Source organism: Diadema antillarum, unplaced genomic scaffold, assembly GCF_040938485.1.
Source record: "Diadema antillarum isolate AM-2024a unplaced genomic scaffold, OU_Dant_1.0 seq00000944_RagTag, whole genome shotgun sequence".
Lineage (NCBI taxonomy): Eukaryota > Metazoa > Echinodermata > Echinoidea > Diadematoida > Diadematidae > Diadema > Diadema antillarum.
The window spans coordinates 443,578-467,152 of record NW_027271793.1 but is presented as its reverse complement, the minus strand read 5'-3'; the positions used below and the strand labels follow the sequence as shown (position 1 = coordinate 467,152).

The window sequence follows — 23,575 nt, the reverse complement described above, 5'->3', positions numbered from 1 at the left end:
CATATCAACCCATGTGTCATACAGCCCACATGACCCATGAGTCTTACAGCCCACGAGTTATACAGCCCACGACTAAAACAGTACATGAGTTCGACACCTAAAGCAAACAAGGCCCACTGTATACTTTAATACAGATGTGCAAATATGCGTAACTTAAAAATGAATGAAAATAAAGAAGAAATGCTGGTTAGAAGAATCTTTTACTGAATTTTTCAAAGCCAAAATATGGATTACACTTTTTGTTGTTCTTTATCATTTAGGAGAAGAAGTTAGGCATAAGTATAACGATGAAATAAAAGGATTTAAAAAAAAATCAATTCTTGGCTTTAAAGATTTTGTGTAGAGTCGCAATAGTTACGAAAAAGTCATCAAAACTAAATGTCTTCCCTAGCTAAGTCCTAAAAATAATATTATGTGTGTATGTGTCTATTCGTTCTCTAATATTCAATGATTACATTGTCTCAATGTCAACACGTTAGAGTGATCAGCAAATGATTTCAACGCCTCTTGTTGAGGTGTCAGGGGAAACGCTTCAACTCTTTTTCTTTTGTTATTCACTTCACACAAATATCCCAGTCCTCAAGGTTCGTGCTAATGTTGTTGTATTAAATATGTGTCATCTGCGTTTTACAGTCGTCTGTTTTACGTCATTTTACTCGCTGTATTCATCAGTACTCTCTCGCTTTTTTCTCTTTCTTTAAAAATTTATCCACAAATGAACGAACATGGATCAGCCGAATCAGAAAGTTAAAAACAATTTCCGCCCTTTCCAAACGAAGGAAGAGACAATGTACTAGAAAAGCAACAAAATTTCATGCAACTACCTAGACAATAAACTATCGACTCTGCAGAATAGTCAAATCACTAATTTGTCTGGGCGTTGTTTCGAGAATCTCTATAAAGTTCACTCTCTTCGTCCGTAAAACAACAATGGTTGAAACACGACGTGTGCTGTCATAATAACATTCTTGTTTTTGATACACATTTAGCGGTCTCCAGTTATTCTAGCCAATGTGCTCCCTTCATTTTTATCTTCATTTCGGTTTAGGGAACCAAGAAGTAAATTAGCTCAACACCGGTTAACAAATATCCGGCGAAAAAGTAGCAATTAGCTGGATATTATCTCATGAAAGAGAAAAGAAGGCGAAAGTGCCATGACTGCGAACCCAGTATAAGGATGAGTAATTGGGTACACAAAGTGGTGCCAAGAAAGAGCCATCATGATGGAAGGTGGTGTAGATAAGCTTTAAAGCATCTTACAGTTGACCTACAGGGAATAGCTTGCCAATCTGTTCCGCAAACAGAGCGTGGTGAGAAGATAGCTGCACCGGGAGTTCCCTGTCACAATCATTACGTAACGTATTCTCCTCTTTCCACAGAGAGATTCTAATTTATAATGCCAATCTTCCCCCCCCCTCCGATCTTCTTACCTATGATTTCTTCCTGATGGATAATTTTAAGATCACAAAAACAATGTGATAATCATAATGAAAAGAAGACGTTATTTTTATAGTTTCAAAATGAAATGAAATGAAATGAAAGAAAATGGTGATTGAAAGAAAGATGTTCCGATTAAAAACAATGATAATCATGTAAACTAGTACAAGTCACATTCAATGATTAAGTGGACAAAATCACTCTTGCTAATAATATGTATGTGTATAATGAAATTGAATGCTCAGTTGTGAAAATCGATCACTCAAAATGACTTTAAAAGTGCCTTGAGGTGCTTAAATTACCTTGCCTATCGCACTAATCTATAAATGTACAATTTTGGAAATTCAAGCCCAAACACGATATTGAATGCTTACATCGGTATTTGAACTTTATAATCTGTGTGCCTAAAACGAATCTAAAAGCACTAACCTTGAAATCGTTTGACCTGACCTACTCCATCACTACACACATACGAATTTGAACACACATAAAACGAATATGGATGATAGTTTTTCGAAATTGGACGGGCAAACCTACATTGGATAGATCTTGGCTGTTTTCTGTTTTATGGAATCAGGTGGGAAAGGAGGAGAATTGATTTTGATTTGTTTGCTTGTCTAGCATTTGTTCTAAACAACTCACTTCAAATTTCCGGTTCTATTCGCACATTACAATGATTATAGTTATAGTAGAATTAGAATATCTTAAATGTAGTCGTAGAAAGACCTATAAGGACAGAGGCGCAAAGCAGCCAGACAATAAGTTCAGGTGCCACACTTGCTCATCAGAAACACAACTATAATCAAACCTGTCTTTTACAGCCGCCCAAGGGAGACGAAAAGTGTGGCCGTTTCAGACAGGTGGCCACTATAGACAGGCGGTCCAATATTTCATGTGTATCATACATGTACATGTATTATCGTTGTATGAGTACTATACATGCTTACATAAGATTAGTGTGTATTTGTGAATAGTTATGCAGGCCTACTTATATTGATTGATTGGTAGTATTTCAAGATTACAACAGATTAAAAACAGAGATATATTTATGATATAAATAGATATCATACATAAATGTAACTTCCAACGTGATTACATGAAAGTAATGTTTGAAGACAACAAATAAGGGAAGACCAATAGGCTCAAAGAGCTTGACAGTGGGATCATCATGCAGCTATAACGTGAAGGTAATATGATAAAGGTGAAAATTTCTACGATAAACGACAAGATTTTCCTGTCTCTGTTATCCCATATCCACACTCAAAATGCCTGCAGTATCTTTTTTTTTTTTTAATTTATATGAAATAAAATCAGATTGAGCGTCGTGGATACACTGAATCTTAAGGATGAAAAAGATAATCTTCTAATTAAACTGATTTGAAACAAATATTTCTTCTTTAAATTTCCTCTTAAATGTAGACAAATGTGACCATTGCTTTGAGGCAATAGATAATAAGTGTCAAACATTGGGTCCTCTGTGTTGTATTAAACTTCAGTTGCATGCAACTTAAGCAATAAATCAGTGTAATTATTTTGAAAAATCGAAGCAAGAACACCATTATATTGTTGTAACTAGTACAGGATGAAAGATTTGCACAAGATTATGTGTGCATTAAAAGAAATAAAACATTTCAGTTTATACGTGATGCAATAATAAGGGTGATCTGAGATACCTGAAGAAAGTACACCACTCTCAGATTCTTCATATAAAACATCACTAAAAGAAATGAAGACAATGCAATTCAAACTTTATCCATGACTACACTAACTTAAACAACAACAACAATAACAGGGGAGCGAAGCGACCACCTGATAGAGATACTTTAAGTGCGTGGTAACGCACTCGAGGATCGCGGCTAATGGAAATGAGATTAACTATAGAGTGATAATTGCAAATTGATGAAAACGTAAATGGCCTTTGCAGCATACCGCCAAATCACGCCAAGCTGTTAAATAAGAAGAGATTATCTTCAAAGACCAAGAACTTCGTACATATTAAATCGCTTCCACCAGATGAAGAAGACGAGAAATTTGTCTTTGTTGTAAGTTATTGTTGTTTTAGTCCGGTTTGGTGTACGTTTCAAATCACACATGAACGTTCTTTTACGCGCTACCAAAACTATATTGTTGATATTTTGAGTTAACATAATTTTCCCCAAGTTTATTTGAACGATATCAAATATGTATATATATATATATATATATATATATATATATATATATCATTATTATTATTATTATTATATGCCTAAATTACCAATATATACACATATATAATGTGTCTTTAAACCCGGACAAATTAAGATCTTAATAGAATGTAAACATTACGTTGGATCCTAAGGGTGAACTGTGCTTTAATCTGAGAACATCGCACTTATTTGGCATAACGAAAGGAGCTATTCTGATCTGTCTGACTGTTTGTGGCCAAAGCCAAACATGATACACGTCTTTTGTGAAAGTGAAAGGTAAAAGTGAAGCAAAGATTGATGACACAATGGAAAACATCAATAATCTCTGAACATTTTCTGTTCAGTTCAGTTTGATATAATTTCTGCATTTTTCTATGAAAATCCGATGCAGAATAATCAAACATATTTGAACAAAATCAATATGAATACGCAATGTGTATGTTACGATAATTTTCAAAATATTCCGACATATGAATTGAAATCAAAGAAGTCAATTATGCAATTAATCCAATTTAGAAAGAGACAGCCAAAAAAAAAAAATGCAGAATTCTGTCAGCTCAAGCAGGTGCTTGATAACTGATGGCTGCCTTAAAAAAAAGAGACAAAAACTACACAAAGAAGTGACTAACTTGCCATTAAAAGTTGTTCTGTACCGAAAAGTAAGAAGAGTAGGGAAAGCAGGAAAGAAAGAAAGTAAAGTGCGCTGTGGTAAATTACGTGAGTTAAAAGGTGTAATCTGACGCGTGCTCATATTGTTACTGTGGATGCGTGAAGATATGTTGGGCCCAATATTAGTTGTTGATATTCATTCTACCAATACATTCATTTGACTGTTGAATATATCATATTCATATTCAATCTAACATCTTTACCTCAATGATAAGATAAGTCCAACTATCAATATAATACAGATGATGGCGATGCTGATGACAATACTTCTGACCCTCCCCTAACGTAACTTTTATCTTCCTGTTTTTGCTATTTTCTGTCAGAAATGTAAAAGTTCACAGGCCAACGAGGACACACATAAAACAATAATCATTGAAAGAATAGATAATTGACTTTGCGAAAAAACAACAAAACTATAAATGGGTAAATATAAAATTCAAGGCAAACGTTGTGTCATGTTGAAATTGTAATCACAGTCACACACAAAAAAGAGTCTTTGGGAGGAAATCCATCCCAAAAGTAGATAAACTACAAAAGAAAGAAAACAGAAATTCCCTACAAAAACTGTTCAAAAATGAAAAAAAAAAATCGGATAAGAAATACGGAACATAATAACGTTTTAAAATGTCATATTTTTTTTTTCCGGAACACATTTCTTGACCAGTCCTTATAGATATTCTATTAAGCGAGTTGATGATGCCATGCCCTCACAATTTTTTTCAGGCAACATAATATTATGAAATATGCATTTTTTTTCTTTTTAGTTGATAAAGGTAAAATCATATTCCCATACCAAAATATATCAGAAGAAAAATCTTTATTCTTTTTTTTTATTTTGGGTGGTTTTAAGGCCAAGTTTCATATTTATACAACTGAAATATGAGATTTTTGTCATTTCTGCATATGAAATGAATAAGACATTGAGAGCGCATGGCATCATCAACTTGCTGATTTGAATATTCGTAACGACTGGTTAAAAAAAAAGTTTTCCGAAAAGTTATAAAATTTCAGAATGTCATAACTTCCTTATTTTTTATCCGATTTTGATCATTTTGGCACTATTCGGGATTTTGGGACTTTTTTCACTTCCTTACAAAATTGATAAACTTTTGGAGTGGTTTCCTTTTTAAAGAAACGTTATCAAAAACGCACTGCCAACCATTATAATAGGTCCACATACAAACCGGACACTCCTGTTTCTGTCAGCAAACTTCAAGAACAGAAAAAATAGGAAACCATCGACCTTCAATCTCAAGAAAAGAAAAAGCATAAATAGGAGGATTAGTTCTTGATACAGACAAACTATCAATGGCAAGGGAAGTATGCAAGAATGACAGCACGTTGAATAGAAAGAATGCTTATTTTGATAAGAAGTGCGTGTCTAACAGTATATAAAGCGGTGGTATTATTTGTTAATTTGAAGAAAAGTGGAAGAGATGGAAGAGCCCTTATGCCTTAATTGGATACTTTTATATGTTGACAACGTTGCTTTCAGCACCAAATTAAGGGGAACATTGCAATACATGATTTAGGATAAAATCATAAGTATCCAGGAAGTGGATTTAAAGCTTTGTGATCGATTAAGTTTCCCAGCAAATTTGGAGGGTTTGCTTAAGCTAAGAAATGTGAAAGACACGTGGGAAAAAAGTGTTGAGCAAAATCATTGCTTTACCACTCTTGCATTAGTTTGTAATCCTAACTAGTCATTTTCTTTCGTAGCGTTGTTTTGCTCGAGGTAGATATTTGCTGCTCATTTCAGGTACAAAGCAATCTCCGTCACTAATTGTATAAGCTCCAAGGCATACACCCCGGGCACCATTGCTTAAAGAAAAAGAGAGGGAGAAAAGATGTTTTGAAGAACAAAAGTAACAGTGTGAAGAAAGGAAGTGTTATACCACTTTGAACTAAGGAACGGCCGGGTGGCCCATCGGTGTACCTTTTTCTCTGTATCACAATGGGACTGAGTCACTACTTAGCAGTCTTGGATGTGAATATAGAGGATTTCTACTCTTGGGCTACTGCTACCACGCACTCCAAACAGATCCTAAAATGGTTTAAAAGTAGAGTACTTTGTTTATTTGTCTTTACTAAATACGACCAGCAATAATCACGTACTTACTAACAGCCTAGAACCAGAACTGCAGTATTATAATCATCTACGTGTACCTACCTCGTCATCAACTAAATGGTTCAGTTGCTTGGTGATTGAATTCATTAACACAATGAGTAGTGCGAAAGCTCAATCATTGTACAGGTATGAAATAACTTCAAATATCCCAAGAGAAGTTTTGTCAATCCTACGTATGTGTCATCGGATTGCTGGCATTAACCACCCCCACCCCCTCCCACCTTATACACATTTTTCAATTTATTGGGCAATGCTAAAACCGTAATTGGAAACTTTCCTAATTTTCATCTGTTGAACATGGTTAACTAGGATACATATAACGCAAAACAAGATTAATATCGTTTCAATAACCAAAAAGATAAATGTGATATTAATCATATTGAATTTGAAATGTAAATGAATAACTAAATGAGAACGTGTAAATCTTTTGATGATTAGTTTGATGGGAAGAACTCATCGAAAAAAAAACATATAATTTACACAGTCTGGCTATCAAGAATTAATGCTTTGATTGACAGGTCTATCTTTGATAAAATAGTGAAAATGGTAGACCTATAGCACAAAACACCTGCTTGTGTCTGGGCGCATCGAGCTATCGAGTTAATATGCAGGTGGAATGCATTTGTCAGACACCCCTTTATTCTTGAATTGGGCTGGATAGAGACATTTACTTTGATGATCTACAGACAGTGTAATTTGATGAAAATGGCGATAAACCGCGGTGATCATCGAGTCAAACTAGGCGGATATAGAACACTCCGTCTTCTCCATTCAAAACTGATGCGATAAATCTTGACTGGTAATTATACACTCTCTGTGGACATAGAATGCTCATGATTAGCTTCTTTTCTCTTACTTTTCATTAAACTCTTAGCTAGAGTGACAAGTAAGGGTGGCTTAATTTCATTACTCAGCCATTTAAGCTAAGAGGGTGGCGAGCGACAATGGACCGAGCCGTTATGTAAAAACATCCAGTGGAGTGACAGAACGCACAATAGAACGGCTTACGCCTTGACGAAATGCTCTGAAGCCGCGAATAGCCATCTATGCCCAGCGAGCTGATGAGGGATCAAAAGCTAAGGGGTGGGCAAGGCCAGGAGAGTCGCATAAGATGAATAAAAGTTACATGTAACTCGGCTGGTGGACAGCACGCGCGCACGGCTTCATCTGGTCTCAGAAGCTTCAGACTCCTCCTCACCATCACTTATACCAAAGACAGCAAGGCATCCCCTCCATCGAGTCACCTCAAATTCACAACTCGATTCATTTGTTCTTCTTCATCGTTTAATGCTTGGCATTGTAGGTGTGATTGTTTTAAGCACTGCTCACAGTGAGCGATCGTGATTACATGTGAATTCGCATGGTAGCGGTGATGGACTGTACTCTGCCGAGTTTGCCCCGCGATCGCAGCCCTATGAACACCGCAGCCCTCCTGTCGGCCGGCGTGCCAGCTCCGCCACCACGTCCCCAACCATCGCCGCCTTCCTTGTCCTCGCCGTCATCGCCAGCCTCGACCACACCTTCCGTGTTGCCCTTTTCCTCGTCTGCCATTTCACCTGCGGTTGCGGCCTATTACAACGCCTACACCGGCTGCGCCATGACAGGAATGACGGCGCCTTCATTTACCATTGAAAACATTCTCGCTCCGAGGCCGTACCCGGCACTGCCGCCTCGGCACGCCCCGTACCTTCCGCTGGCTCCACACCCTCACTTTCCGCTTCTGCATCCCGAGTACCACTTGGGTGAGTGCCGCTCCAGCTAGATCGCCTATATCTTTATTCATTATCACAGAGTCACATTAATTCATAGATTCGTCACTATCACTCCTTTGAATAGATATTACAGAAAGTCGTGTTATCAAATTTCAACTACACATTGTTCTCGCAAATTTCGGATTTCGTTATTTGGAACATAAATGTCTAGAGTATGGAACATTATGTTTAGACATGTTAGAGTAAGAAAACGAGTTATGTTCCATCGAAAAAAAAAAACCCACAAACATTATACATGTACATGTACATCAATGACTTAACACGTGCTGATCCACATATACATTGACATGATTTCTTCATCCAGCGACGTAAGGTTGGTAGGCTCCTTCTGGTACGTAGTTACGATGCGGAAAAGACAGTCGGGTACCTATAGGGGAGTATTTCCCTGTACGATCTTGTCAATAATGAAGAACGCGGAAAACGTAGGCGGGTTTGCGGAATCTTAAAACAAAAGGAAGAACTGCAGATTTGGCACCATTCAGGGAACTTTTCAGTGGTAACGCCAATGTTTTCGGTGTACATGTCTGTAGGTGTAAGTTGCTGACATAAAGTGAAGAGAAGCCTAGGAACTACCGTGTAATTTCTTAACATTACATTTCACGTATAGTCCTCTATCAATTGCGACTATTCGGAAAAGAAAGCAGCCTTTATTTGTCATGCCTGGGGTAAAGTTCGTTTTCCTTATAGCTTGAATACTTCGAGTAGATGCAACTGCCAAGATTTTTTTAAAGATAGAAACCCCTCGCCGACAGACCCGGCGATTGCAAAGGATAGAGATGTCGTTGCTCATATCTTCTTCAACCGACACGTGCATTACATCTGATGAGACTCTATAAAGTGGCTCTCAACAAAAAATATTTATGCCTGGTGAATTATGTCTAATATCATATTAATTCTCTGATATTCCTTTTGGTGATAAGAAATTGAGACGTGTTATCTATTTTTTTCTTGTGGTCAATTTTAGCCGCATTGAGGTAGGCTGCACTGATTCTACGTCTTCCTTGTTTCTTCTTCTCCGTTTTGTTCACTTTCCCTTTCTCCTTATTTGTCACCGTCTTTGCTATCACCGCTTTTCCATCTTCTCTTGCTCCTCTTCTTCCTCTATTTTTGTTAAAATTTTTCTTCTCCCACATCTTCGTCATCTTCTTCCTCCATGTCACTGTTCTTTCATCCCTTCTCGTACTTTCTCATGGAATCGATTGATAGCTGCTGATGTGCTATTTATGAATCCAGAGATGCTCATCAAACTTCATCACACTCCGAGGAATTGTCCATGAGCACGGCTTCCTTCTTGAACAAAAAGAAATAAAACAAAGAAAGCTAGTGAGATACTTCCAGCTATATGCTTCATGTTGCACAGAAACCATGCAAGTCGAATTCAAGATGGTGTCTTGCCTCGTTGATGAGCGAATTGTCACTTTGTCTCCACGAGAGAACGAGGCAGAGCAACAAGAGTCTAAATTGTACCGTGATCTGTACTAGATTCTTTTTTTTTCTTCTTTCTTGGTATGGAGGAATCTATAGGTGTACTTGTACTGATTTTTGTTTGGGTTTTGTTGAGTACGGTTTCAAGAAAAGCTAAGTTGATGGTAGACATCTTGTTATACGAAGGTGACTTATGCAATTTTTTCACAGCATCAAACAAAGACGCCATGATTGAATAACAACTTCGGAAGAAGCACAGCCGTAATTTTTGCCCCCTCAAATACTAAGAGTCTACCTTTCATACTAAAATAAGATGACACACTTTCTATGTTTTGACTGTCATCGATCGAAATAAAAAAAGAATAAGAATAATTTTGCAACGTCATGTAATCAGCCCCTCCTTTCTAACACCAAAAGAACTGACGTAATGGAACTATTGTCAGTACTTGACAACAGTTCATGTATCTTTGAATCTCTCTAATGTTCGATCCAAAAAGCGCCTGAATTGGCAAATGGCTAGATTGTCCTTCATAATTTTTGTCTTTTCTTACACTCATCCTGACAACAATGCCCAGCATTACTCTTCCTCCACGTGTCATCTTTAAGAATATTTTCCTATCCACCGAGACAACAACATTGATTTGTCAGTGCTCGCATGACTGGAGTATAGATATTTGTTAAGTAGTAGTTTAATTGTTGTTGTGATATATCTAAATATATATACATCGAATGAAACTCATCCAAATTGTGCAATGGATAAGTTCGCAAAAGGCAGCCGTTTAACTTTGTTCATTAAGTGAACACTTTAAATCCATGATTGATTTCGGTTATATCTCAATGCAAATTGAGAGCTGATTTATTTTTCTCCCCGGACAAACCACTGACAACGAACTTACGGATATCTTCCCATCTTGATATGATAAATGATGGATTTGAATCTCACTGCAAAAAAATTCTTATGGCGTACGATGCCAATAAACAGTGATCTGCCAGAAGTGAGGGTCGTTTTCACACCCTGCATGTTTTATAATCATATTCATATAGAGAGATAACCAATTTGTCCCAACGAATCCATACAGTCGCTTGAGATATTGAAATTATGGCCTTTCTCTCACCCCACCCATCTCTCTAACACAACACACACACACACACACACACTTGAAAGCTGTCATACTGTTTCAAACATAGACATAAATTGTGAAAATTCGTTGCCTTTTATGTTCTATATAAATCATCACTTTTCAGCACATCATAATACATCAACATCCATAAAGTTATCGGTTTTCTTTAGAGTAAATAACAATAGTAAACTGAACACTACGTGTTCACTACAAACTCAAGAGCAACTCGAGTTTAGAAGAAAAGAAATTAAGTCCTCAACCGCTTGCATTATACACTTTCTACAATTTATGAACAATCCATAGGCTCTCCAACAGGAAAATAATCGAAAATGAAAAGAACTATACCTAAGTGGAAAGGAAAGCGAAATGGAAGGAGAAAACTTTTGGCCTTTGATTTGCTGGTATGTCCCGAGAATGCCCATATAACAGGACAGGAATATCACTTATTTCTCATACATCACAAAAATAGAAGCTAGTGAGAAATGGGAAAGTTCCATATACTTGGATGCACTGCCCTGTCTTCGTCAGAAAAATCGTGAATTTGCAGATTATGTGGCCCGTTCCGTTCAATTCCTGAGTAACGGTTAGTCGTTTTGTTATACGCGCTGAAATATCATGGTTTCGAAAAGCTTGTCTTATAGGTTCGTCTAAACCGCGCCATGGTGTTGGGTAATGCAACTTATTCAAAATCATGAAATTGCAACTTGTCGTTGATCAGATCCTTTTCATTGCTTGTCTCTGTGTCTTAGAAGAAACGAATATTCATATATTCCAGTACATCTCCAAACTTATAATTATGTCTAATTTCTAAGGTTTAACTTCCAAATATATCGGAATGATGAAGAGCCACACCGGTTCCATCAGTTTTTCAACAAAAAGACGATTCCTATGGGATGAAACAAGCCACGTAAACTAATGATTGGATTACATCTCTTTTTATGTCTTTTTCCTCTCTTATTTCGCACTCTGATGACCCGTCGTGTTTGAAACTCTCGAACAGTTGGGTAGGTGAAAGGTGAGATAGAGAGAAAATTAGAGGTAGACAGATATAAAAGAGGGAAAGAGAGTGAAAAGAGACAGAGATAAAAGAAGGAAGATTGCATTGTTTTCTCAATGCTTGTTTATTTCGGATCGAGAATTACAATGAAATCTCAATTCCCGCTTTTCACTCCTTGCGAGTATAAACGTAAAGGAAAAGGTGACGCGGCTGTACATTGAACCTCAAAAGAAAAATTTAGGAGCTCGACCGAACCTCAACGCTGGTGGTTAAAGATATTGTTGACTCTTGATCCCAGACTCATGAAAGGGCTCATTTCTCGGGAGAAAGAAAAGCTACGGTGTGGCCAATTTCCACTGTGCGTTGATCTATTAAGAAGAGGGTCGTTATCACGCCTTCTGTTCCGACATCTTAACCCATCAACACAAAAAACAAGTAAAAGGGCTCAAGAAAGGATCAATGATGGAGCGTCAAAAGGGTGTCATTGTTGGTCGGCTGCAGGTGAGAAGCGGTCAAATTGAATCCTGCACCACAAAATCCAGCCCAATCAATACGACATTATTTTACCCTTAATGGTTCATTTTCAGTGACAGCGAAGGCAATTGGATAATGCGTGTTTTAAGTGTAAAAGAAAGAGGGGTTTAAAATGGCATGAATGGTACTAAAATTTTTAGATCTCCCCTCTTCTTCCGTAGTCGGAGAGGCCAATGTCCTCTCGAAAAGGTTGGTAAAGGTATAGGCTGGAACATTTCTGTACCCCTCGATCCCCCCCCCCCCCCCCCAGGAAAAAAAAAAAACCCAAACCAAACACTTCATTTACATCAGGTTGAGTGTACTGCACAGGCTCAACACAATATTTGGTGTATTAGGAAATTGCCGCAAGTGCATTTTTTATTTATTTTTTAACAATTTTCTTAAAATCTATTCATTGACATTTTTGTTCATAATTTTGTTATATATCAATTAATGGGAGAGGGAGGGGAGACTTCATTATAAGCCCAAAGTGATTGAAACTTCTAGTACCACGAGTATGAATAAGTGTTTTTTTTTTCTTACCTAGATTTCTCCTACTATTTTGCTTTGTTGTTGTTGTTGTTGTTGTTTTGAAGGGGTGGGTGTTTGAGCTTCCCCTCTTTCTTTATCTATTTTCTCCTACTACAATTATTATATCAGTTAACGAGTAAGTTTGACCAGTTTTTTTTTTAATCAATCTCATTGATGCCTGGTATGTGTTCTTTCGTGACAAATTAATCAATTACACGAAACCAAAGCTTATTTTCACATAACAATTAAGGACGGTGTCTATTGATTTACAAAAGAAATGGCTCATACATGTTCTTCAAAACGAAATATAGAATGCCTATGTGTGATCTTTTTTTAAAACTAACAATATTTTTCTCCATCAACCAACAACATTTCGCTCCATCTGTTGACCTGAAAAAAATTGGAATTGATGCCGAGCTGTTTCCCGTGGATATATGTCTTACAGGTGAATTATTTGTGCAAAATCGGATGGAAGAAATAAAGATTTGTCGGATTTTGACTGGTCCTAATCAGATTTAGTCATCAAATCCAAGATTTTCCTGTATCTGGTGATAAAGGGCCGTTTAAGAATTAGCTGTTTCTGCAAGAGGATTACAAGATCACGAGCTATAGAATACGGATGCCTGCACAAAGCCGAGGAGAGAGTGTTACGCGATTACCCCTCGTTTTAGCAGCCTCAATAATTGTTCCCTAAGTCTGCCGAGAAATATTCCTTCGTATTGGACACGCATACTTGTAAGCAAATCGACTTTTTACTATTACCGTTTCGCTTGCTTTTTCACCCATCTTAACAAACGTAATCTTTTAAAACCTCAAACCATTATTACATGGGGGAATGAGAAAGGAAGTATTGGAGCTCAATAGCTTGCGAGATGCATAGTACATGCCAATATACTTTGAGAAGAGATTGCGAGATTCCGCAAAATGCCGCATGGCTGCTATTATCTCCACACCTCCTCCTCTTTCACGCAGACATTGATCAATTGCAGTGAGGGAAACTGCGGTCCTAGGCTATCGGGACCGTTGGCGTACGAGGTGGGGGATAAAAGCTGAAGGACTTGTAACCAGATAAGATAACGACGCCAAACCTTAATACCTATTTCTCGTCCATTTCCACTGTCTCTGCCGAGTGTGCGTAGACGTTGGCCAAGACTGAGATGATGGATAACAATGAAGGAACCAGGAACACCTTAGTTTTTACTCTTCAGATTATCAACAAGTTCATTACAAATGCGTTTCATCACTCAAAATTGTGAAATATCATGGTAGTGTTTTTCCACATTACTTTGTTGTAAAGCCATGTTAATCAATTTATCCTGTCAACATTTAAATACACATGATGTTTGTAAGACGTCAAATATAGTTATAAATCATAATGCTAGTACAGTAATGATAATAATATTTATGAACATGATAATAATTACATCAACAGTGATCACCATAACCGTCATAGTTATTTCATCATAATAATCTCAATCATCATTCCTATATTTATTCCAACTAACTAGGCCACAAATTCTCGTTCACTGCAAAATAGTATGTTCCGTTTCCAGGTGCGTGTACAATCCATAAAAAGTAGGGATTTTGAATATGTACAAATGACAAAAAAAAAAAAAAGTTCTGAGGGTACCTCTTTGGCGTATACAGTCACAAGGCAATGACGTTCATTGCACTTTCTTTTTTCCCCTGTCATTCGTTCCCCGACTGCAGCGGCCTATCACGCCTACACGGCGTACCCCCACATGGACCTCCTGGCTAGGAACCAAAAACGGAAGAGACGCCACCGGACCATCTTCACCGAGGAGCAGCTCGAGCAGCTGGAGGCAACCTTTGAGAAGACACACTATCCCGATGTCATGCTCCGCGAGGAGCTCGCAATCAAAGTCGATCTCAAGGAGGAACGGGTCGAGGTCAGTAAGGAAGCCAATGATACCAATCACTGTTATCTGCTCATTAAAAAAAGCAGAACATCGCCTAAAATAGCATGAAGTGGTCTAAGGGCATTCAATCCTGCAGTTGATTACAGGGCGTGCATGGGCTTCGATGATTTAACGTTCTACTATATATACTGTGCATTATTTTAATACAATCATATTTTGCGAAAGTGGCTGTGTCCCTTTACACCTTCACTTTTAATAGTAGTTTTAATAAAACCCGATTAATGATAATAATTGTAATAATGATGATGATAATAATGTTAAAAATAGTAATAATAATAATGATAATGATAATAAGACCATAACAAAATGGATAGGAATGATATTCATAACAATACAGATATTGCGATTAATATCTAACGCTAATGCCGTAACTTCCTGCAGTAAATACGCTCAATCTTGTTTAAGAACATACGAAATCTTTGTGATAATCTCCAGCTAAAGAAAAAAATTTAGATCCTTGGCCACTATTCCAATTCTATATACGACGGTGTACCCATTATACATAGACTACTATCATTTGACTATGTACTCGACGTTCTACTCAGATTTACACTAATAGTCAAATACTACCTCAAAGATACTTCCTTCTTTTCAATCAGTGTTGAGACTTTCTATTAAAAACGGTGATGATCGGTGCGGGTCGGGTCCATCAAGACACTTTGTGTGGCTATAGGTCACAACTCAAGTCTTCTTCTTCCTGTTATCCCCCCCCCCCCCCGCCCCTTCTTCTCTTCATTAGAGAGCGTTGTTTCCCTCTCTCCACGATCTTGCCATCACAGAAACAGAGATGTAGCCTCTGCATCCCTTCCTTCTGGTAATAACTGAAAAAAATAACGAAAGAAAAAATTTTCAAGATGTAAATCTTTCGTGACCCAAAGCTCGCTGCTCGCTATTAGGGGAGACAGACAAACGCGGCGGGGATGATCCGTAAATTCTAAGCACACCTCCAGATCACACACCATCTTCTAATCCAGGGATTTATCATAAGAACCGCGATTTCAGGTTAATGCTCGCAAGTTTCACTTCGTATCAACTTTGAAGAAAAAAAAATATGCTTACGGGCAAAATATGATGCAAGAGAGGGAGAATGAGATAGGGGAAAGAGAGAGAAAAAACCCGACTATTCATTTAAGAGGATGAAAAGTACGAGTGTGGTTTCCTTCGGGTACAAAGGCAGCTAGAAAAGTCGCGGATATGTGCGTGTTGAATTTATGGGTATCAATATTAATCACTGACTCTGCCGAAAAACCATATAGCCTAGCCGCATGGGCAAATTCACGGATAAAGGCTGACATACCCCTGGCTGAATATGCAATATCTGTTAATGCTTGTTGATACTGATGATCTCGGAAATGGCAATCTACGGAACAAGTTATTTGTTTACTATATACTCTGATAACTAGTCTTCTAAACCAAATCCGCACATACTCTTTTCCCCCATGGATTTTATTTGAATCCGCCAGATTGTTGGTGTTTGAAGTAATGTGTCAAGGAAGATAATTCCACTGAACTTGATATAACTAGTGGACTATTGCAACTTTGGATATACGCTGTGGTCATAAATTAAGCATTCACCAATGTTAAGAATCGTCACGTTAAAAAAAGAAGAGATTGATGGCACACTTTAAATGCAAGTCAACTTAATGTTCAAGTTTCACAAAACACTTAATTTTGTCGCAACCTCATATGCATATTAAAGGACATGAGGATGCAATTTAATGGGTATTCGTTTGTACAAAATATCACAAAAATCATGCTTTCGTCGACTATATTGCAACTGCAGCCCCTTCTCAGAAAACATAGCAATTGACATTGAAATTCACATAAACATAATTATATTTCCACTTTCCCTTACAAACGTGACACAAAATGAACACAATACCATTTAATTCACAACATAATGGCAATATGAACATTGCAATGACATGTACATAATGTATATACACCTAATACAGTTTTAAATAAGTCAGTTACACATACCAGTTTTGAAATGAGCACATAAAATCTAATAGCTACAATCCTAAAGTTATCACGTCAAATATCCACATTATAATTCTGTGTTCTAATCAGAAATTAAGTTGTTTATACTATTAATCAAATCTTACTAATTAAAGTGGGAGAAACCCTACTGAAAAGCTTATTAGCTTGTATAAATTAGGTCCCTCGGAAGAGACAGAGAAAACACAGAGGTAGACAAACATGAAAGTGAAACACAGAAAGAAATGTGGGTGCATTGCAAATTTGATTCTTAATTGCACATATGCAAAGAATATAAGATTTTCGTTTTGATTCAATTGACAAAAAGGATAACGTATAGTAACAAATTTTTGAGTGTGGGTCAATCACGCAACTTTAAGTAAAAACATGTGATGCTCGAAAACAACTTTTTTCCTCTTCACTTAATTGTGAAAATGTTCTTACTGCATTCTCTTTGCCTCATTACATACAAGAGATGGAAACAAATGTTTCAAACTTGCTCACTTGCGATAACTTATGAACGAGCGATACAATTCTACCAGAAGCAGTACTGTATTGACTTATCGATTTATCATATTAATATTTCGTATCGATACGCCTTATATCGCAGCACCCGGCCCCTCAAAGGAACATTATTTCAAAGTCACTTTTACAAAGGCAGCTCTGACGTTTGACCTGTTTGATAACGGAGTTTCCGATGTGATCATATTGATGGGGTGGTGTTGAGGGGGTGGGGAGGGGGTAGTGAATTGATCTTGCATGCAGGTGCTGTATACAGCCCGCGATCTCTGAACAAAGATGATTTCAGACGCGACTTCATTGTCAGTGGTCGCATTGTCTTGGCCCTTAATTGTTGCTTTGCCGGGCGAAAATTTGGAGTTCTCTCCGTCCGCTTCCCCGACGGATAAGACTAAGTGATGCCCCAGTAACGACGTACATCGCGTGGCAGTCGCATTTTCAAACGAAATGTCTTTGTTTTGTATTTTCATTCCCTCAAGTGTCGTTTTGGGAGTATACCTTTCTTCTACTCCACTATAAGGTCGCGTCACGTATATGTCCAGTTGTAGTCTGTCGAATTACATGTGATCAGGATAGGGTGATCAAACAAGGATTATGATTCTACTCAAAGTTTGTTTTTATTTGATTTCAAATGCCATTTCGGGGGATTAATGGCAATAAATTTCACATGTTTACCAATCACTGATGATCGGGGTTTGTACTTCTGTGCATTATTAATCAATGTATAATAATTTATGTTAGCGACCTACAGTTTGTATAAAATCTACCCGTTATCTCTCCTAAATCAATATTTTAATCCCTATCAATAATACGGGCTATCCCTCCTTGCCTAGTAAACTAACTCAAATGGACTTCTTTCTTTTGATTCGCCCATGAAACAGTAATCCAGAAAACAAAATAACCGATTCATTTCGGTTATCAAGATACAAGCCATATAGCAGTGACATATAATCCTCTATGTTCAAAGAAACACCTGTAGAAACTACGAGGTGTCACGTGATAGTCTAGATGATCCCCCATTGCAAAAGACAACATATTGATGTCATTTTCCCTCCTCATGAGGGGCCAGACAACATCTTTTCATTTCCCATCTACCGCTGATGAGTCGTCGCATCTTCTGACACACTCACGAATACTCACGTTGTCCTATTTTGGCGCACGGTGCGGGAGTGCATAAAAACCAACGTGTGACGGTCCGTGACTTGGTTTTGATGGAGGGTATACCAAGGGCAATGGCTTTTGCTTGAAGTACCTGCCCGAGTGGTTGGTATCAGACTCAAATCATGGATGTAATTATCAGCTCAGATTGGGCAAGAGTAGAATGTGACTAACGAGGTGAATTTGTGACCAAATAATCAAATGAGGATGGATTACAGACCGTGATACAAATTACCCCAATTATGACCACCTTTGTCGTGGCTTTGCCAATTTACTCCTGCAGCTTGTCATTCATGGTGACTCTCCCCCGAGCTCTTCGGGAACACCATTCGCGCCAGACCGCTGGACCAGAATCAGGCCAGAGCAATTTTCACTTAAGGAAAAAAAAAATATGTTCTTGAGATAACTTGCTGCTTCATTCTACAATAATGTTCTACATTGTTTACTCGAGAGCAGGACCGGGCCACACAATGTTGCAAGCACTGGCAAGGACGCGGAATCACTAACCAAATGAAACTTTATGGTTAATTGCGTATCTTTTGTATTTTTTTTTTGGGTGCTTGTACTTGTTTGTTTGTGTGTGTATGTGTGTGTCTATGTGTGTGTGTGTGTGTGTGTGTGTGTGTGTGTGTGTGTGTGTGTGTAAGGTGAAATAACATAGAACAATTTGGCGTTAGAACACAGATGTCGAGTTGGGTAGTGAGAATAATACGTTTATTGCAGCGAGTGACAACCAGATCATAATACTTTCATGAAAAATATTATGCTGACAGTCTATGAAAACGCGTTTATCCCTCCTGAAGTTGATTTATTTACGAAATTCGTGATTTCCTTAAGTAGACGACATTACATGTATACATTACTTATGATGCAGAACATTCATAGATTTGGGGAAATCGTGCATTTTTTTTTACTCACGCGCACGTTGCGGAAGCTGGTCTCATGGCAATTTAAGTCGAGTTCCTTTTTTTTTTTTTTTTTCATGAGGATTTTGAACACTTTGATGGATTGTGAGAGGTCATGGAGATATTGCATGTCGACACGTTACAGTGTTTTCTCATCAATCTCTATGCGGTTATACTTCTAAGATTAAGAATAATGTCTTGTCTTGTCAGATACCACACTTCACATTTACACCGTCAATCTCCAACACGTCAAGATAAGGACTTTTAGATTCTATAGAGTATACATCATTAATAATCCCCACTTCGGGGAGAAATCGTGGTTTACAGCCCATTGTGCACACGGTTTATCTCTTGTTTTCTTTTAATTTTTTCTCCTATAATAGGCGTACTTGAAAATGTGGATATACCATTTTGGTGTATTCTTATGTATGACAATTTCATGCCCATTTTATTTTGTTTACATCCGATTCATTGGCTTTCTGCAAACATTCAATTTGAAGTTGTCTGTCTTTTCGTCCATAATTGCGTTCGAGTCAGAATGTCTCGTTCTCCAGATCTTTTATTTCTCCAAGAATAACACTGGAAAAAAAATCCAGATACAATGTCTCTTCATATTAATAATTTTGTAGAAAGAGAGATTATTGCTTTCATATCTTCTTGTGATTTATGTTTTTTCACATCAATTCATCGTGATTTTTTTTCTTTCATGCTATCCTTCTTTTCTCTTCCTGTATCAGGTTTGGTTCAAAAACCGACGCGCCAAGTGGAGAAAACAGAAGCGGGAACAGCAAGAGGCCGCCAAGCGAGCGGCCGAGGCGTCGAGCAAATCCGACCCGAGATCCAAGGCCGAGGAGAGATCATCATCAGTATCAACACTGTCCAAACCGACTTTGGAGAAATATTCTGGCAGCAGCAGCAATAACAACATCAACCCTAACCACAACAGCAGGCTTCGGCAAGGGCCGAGCGACTCTGAAATCAAGAACTCCTTTGTTCGGCGGTCGTCGGAATTCTCCGGAGAAGAGTCGGACTACGACGACCATGATGACGACTCACGCTCGACCAGCGCGCGATCCAGTCCCCTTTCCCTTAGCCGATCGCCTGCCATGTCTCCATTATATACCTCAGGATAAAACAAAAGCGAAGACCATCGGCATCTTTTTCACAGGGCCTTTTCACCATAACCTAATTTACAAGGATTAAATCAAGATTATTATTTAAAAAAAAAAACAACCTTTAAAACTAAACTGACGCTTTTTTGGTTTTGTTTTTGTTTTATTTCAATCACTCTAATTAAATCAGAGGACAGACCCAGCGGCGAATCCTAGTATCTTGGCATCTATAACTTAAGCATTTTAAGCAAGAAACGTGTTCAGACCTGATGGTTAACCCTGTGAACATGTCCGTTACAAACTCGTCTGCCATTGTATCAATGTGTGTGTGTGTGTGTGTGTGTGTGTGTCTTTCTGTTTTTAATGTGTTTGTTCCAATCTAATTTTTATGAGTGAATCGGTTAAACAGTGAGTACTGAATGAAACTCATGTTGCGTATCAGAGCAAGCTCACTCTGTTGATTAGATGTTTAGAAGCGTTAGTTTGAAGAAGAACCAAAAAAGAAAAAAAAAACGCTTTTCTTAGTTGTACACGTTTAAGTGCAATATGTGTAAATAAGCCTGTGAAATTACTTCTTTTTAGCGTGTGTGTAAGTGACCGGACTATCTGTCTTGGCGTATCATTTTGCTAGCCATGCTGCAAGACACTTCGAGTTGACTATTTGATTTATGTATTACTCTGCAGCAACTTTTTTTTTTTTGTACGGCCTGTAAGTACTGGACTTTGAAATATGCTTATGGATTGGTTTTACCTGGATTAGCAGAATTACTAATCCCAAATAAGCTCCATCCAAGGACTATAACCAAGATATTGTTAATCCTCTATGGGTTTAATCTCCGGCTAAGGGGAGATCATGAAGATTAAGGTAGGATCTTCTATTGATCTTAGCGGAGATCATCCCCGATACTATAATTCTAAATACTCTTCATGCTCTTTCAGAGATGGGACCGAGATCTTACTTCTTTCTCCCTTTCTTTCTCTTTTTTCCTATTTTATTTTTATTTTTGCTTCTTCTTCTTTTTAGCTGTGATCCAAGTCGTGTAGAACATTTCAATGAGTTCAAAGAGTTTTCTTCAGGGGTATACACTAGAGAACTATACAGCATCGGTGTAATACCCTGAGAAAATTGTGGCCTTCAACATGATGAAATGACGAGGCTAGTTAATCTCAATAGACAGTGATGGAAACTACTTTTTCCGTGGTGTGACTTATGCAGTTCTGCGACATTTGGTGTTACTTGTGGTTCTTACCTAGTCAAACCAAGGAGCCATCACACACTTTGACTTGTGAAACGCCTAACCGTGATAGATATCTCAGTCAACTCTTTTATGACCATAGTGCACTCTCTCACTAACCGAAATAAAGAAAATTATTCAAAAAAAAAATGGCAATCACTTTGATCATTGTTCTTCGAAGTGTCTGTCAGCTGCTCTTAGTATTATCAGACCTGAACTAAACTGTATAGTAAGTTGTGTATGACATGTGTATTCCACGTCGTTCAAGAATGCGTGTAGACAATCGAACAGACTGTAAATAAGATATTTTTGTATGTGTGCAGAGGCCGTTGTGCTTTGTGTACAGATTTCTTTCTTTTTTTGTACAAAGTGAACGTTATTTATGGGGCATTTAATGCTCAAGGACTCAGACATGACACAGCAACAACAATGACGACAATTAGAGAAAGACGATTTGTGAATCTGTTTGTTACTTACAACATGTGCTGGGGAGGTTGCAATCTGTATACCTGAGAATGCCGTTGTGATGGGATGTCATACTAACAATTTAATCCCTCCCCCCCCCCCGAAAAAAAAAGGAACAACCCACACCCCGCCATGAAAACAACAAATCCAATAGAGAAGAACTTACTCTCCTGTTTATGTCGCGTTTAATGCGGTGATGTAGTGTTTGCCTATATACCAAATCTTTGTTTTCATACCCAATTTTCAGATCCCCTCTTCATAGTTTGCAATTAGGAGCTACTGACTTCAACATATCTCTGTAAAAAGATGCTGGTATTTGAGATATAGGCATCAATAGCGTTGGAATGAGAAGAAAATATTAATTCAACTAGAGATTGATGCTTTGGTTCAAATCTATAACTGTCGGAAGATTAGTCGGTACAGCTCTTGTAAACATCGTTACATACAACGATTTAATTTATATCGATACGAATATATGTTGATTGTTCATCACTTCTCCTTGTATTCAAATCGAGGTGATTATAATCATAAGATGTTAGTGTGTATGAAATCGTATTGTAATCATCAACATGTATGGCATTTTACTTCAACAACTCAGTCCCTGGTAATCGTTCCATTCTTGATACGATTGCTCTGACAGCGTTGAAAAGATGAATATGGCGTACTCATCAAAACGATGGTAGTGCTTCTTCTCAGCTAGACCTGTGTGTATTTCAGTGGATGTGTCGTTTGGAAAAGCTGTATCTAGTATGTATAAAGTCCAGAAGGATGTATGTCTTGTGTAAATCACGTGAATCATGAATAAAATCAATGAAGCTACTTCTACATGAAAGCGGTGGTTTTATTTCTATATTCTCCCGTTCGCGATATATTCGACCTTCGTGCGAAAAAAGAAAATACTACTGGATTCAATGCGAAGCCGAAAAGACAAACCAAAAGAAACAACAACAACAAGACAACTAAACACAAAAAAGTTGCAAAGTTGGTAACACAATATGAATTTTTGTCAACACAATCAATGTACACATTTATTTTCTGTCTTCGAATCATCTACATTGTAATCTTTCTATTGTTGTTTCATGTGATATCAATGAAAAGAAATTTAAATTAATACTATGAAATTATGTCGAAGAAAATAGAATTAAACAAACAAGCGCTATACGCTTTCACACAAACACTTTACAGACACAGCTGCTTTGTAATATCACGGCATTTTGATAGCAAAACGATATATTTCTCGTTGTTTTTCCCAATGTTGTTTTTCCAAGCATAATATATTGGCAGTATAAGCCTAGAGTTTGTTATTGCCTCTGGCAAATCAGTTCTATTGATAGTGTGTCTGTCCTCAACGATATGAATCAAACTCATGAAACTTCACGTGCTTCGACGTCTTCACAAGGTCTTCTGCCATATATGAACACTTTGTAGCGTTGTCAATATGGGTTTCCTTATGATCAAGAGAGATGAAAGCAGAAAAGTAAC

At 37.6% G+C, this 23,575-nt stretch overlaps 1 protein-coding gene across 1 annotated transcript; it reads left to right on the top strand.

Annotated features, from left to right (window-relative positions):
- The first annotated feature begins 7,795 nt into the window (after positions 1 to 7,795).
- Positions 7,796 to 20,414, top strand: LOC139741662 (uncharacterized). The gene is made up of 3 exons (XM_071652242.1): positions 7,796 to 8,165; positions 14,493 to 14,692; positions 20,019 to 20,414. Exons 1-3 carry the CDS (start codon positions 7,796 to 7,798, stop codon positions 20,412 to 20,414), a joined length of 966 nt encoding a protein of 321 aa, XP_071508343.1.
- The last annotated feature ends 3,161 nt before the right edge of the window (positions 20,415 to 23,575 follow it).

What these genes read in the sequence shown, in the direction of transcription:
- LOC139741662 (XM_071652242.1), top strand. Translation starts at nt 7,796, where the DNA reads ATGGACTGTACTCTGCCGAGTTTGCCCCGCGATCGCAGCCCTATGAAC. An exon ending in GCATCCCGAGTACCACTTGG is followed by an intron (nt 8,166 to 14,492) that starts GTGAGTGCCGCT and finishes CCCCGACTGCAG; the next exon opens with CGGCCTATCACGCCTACACG. An exon ending in TCAAGGAGGAACGGGTCGAG is followed by an intron (nt 14,693 to 20,018) that starts GTCAGTAAGGAA and finishes TTCCTGTATCAG; the next exon opens with GTTTGGTTCAAAAACCGACG.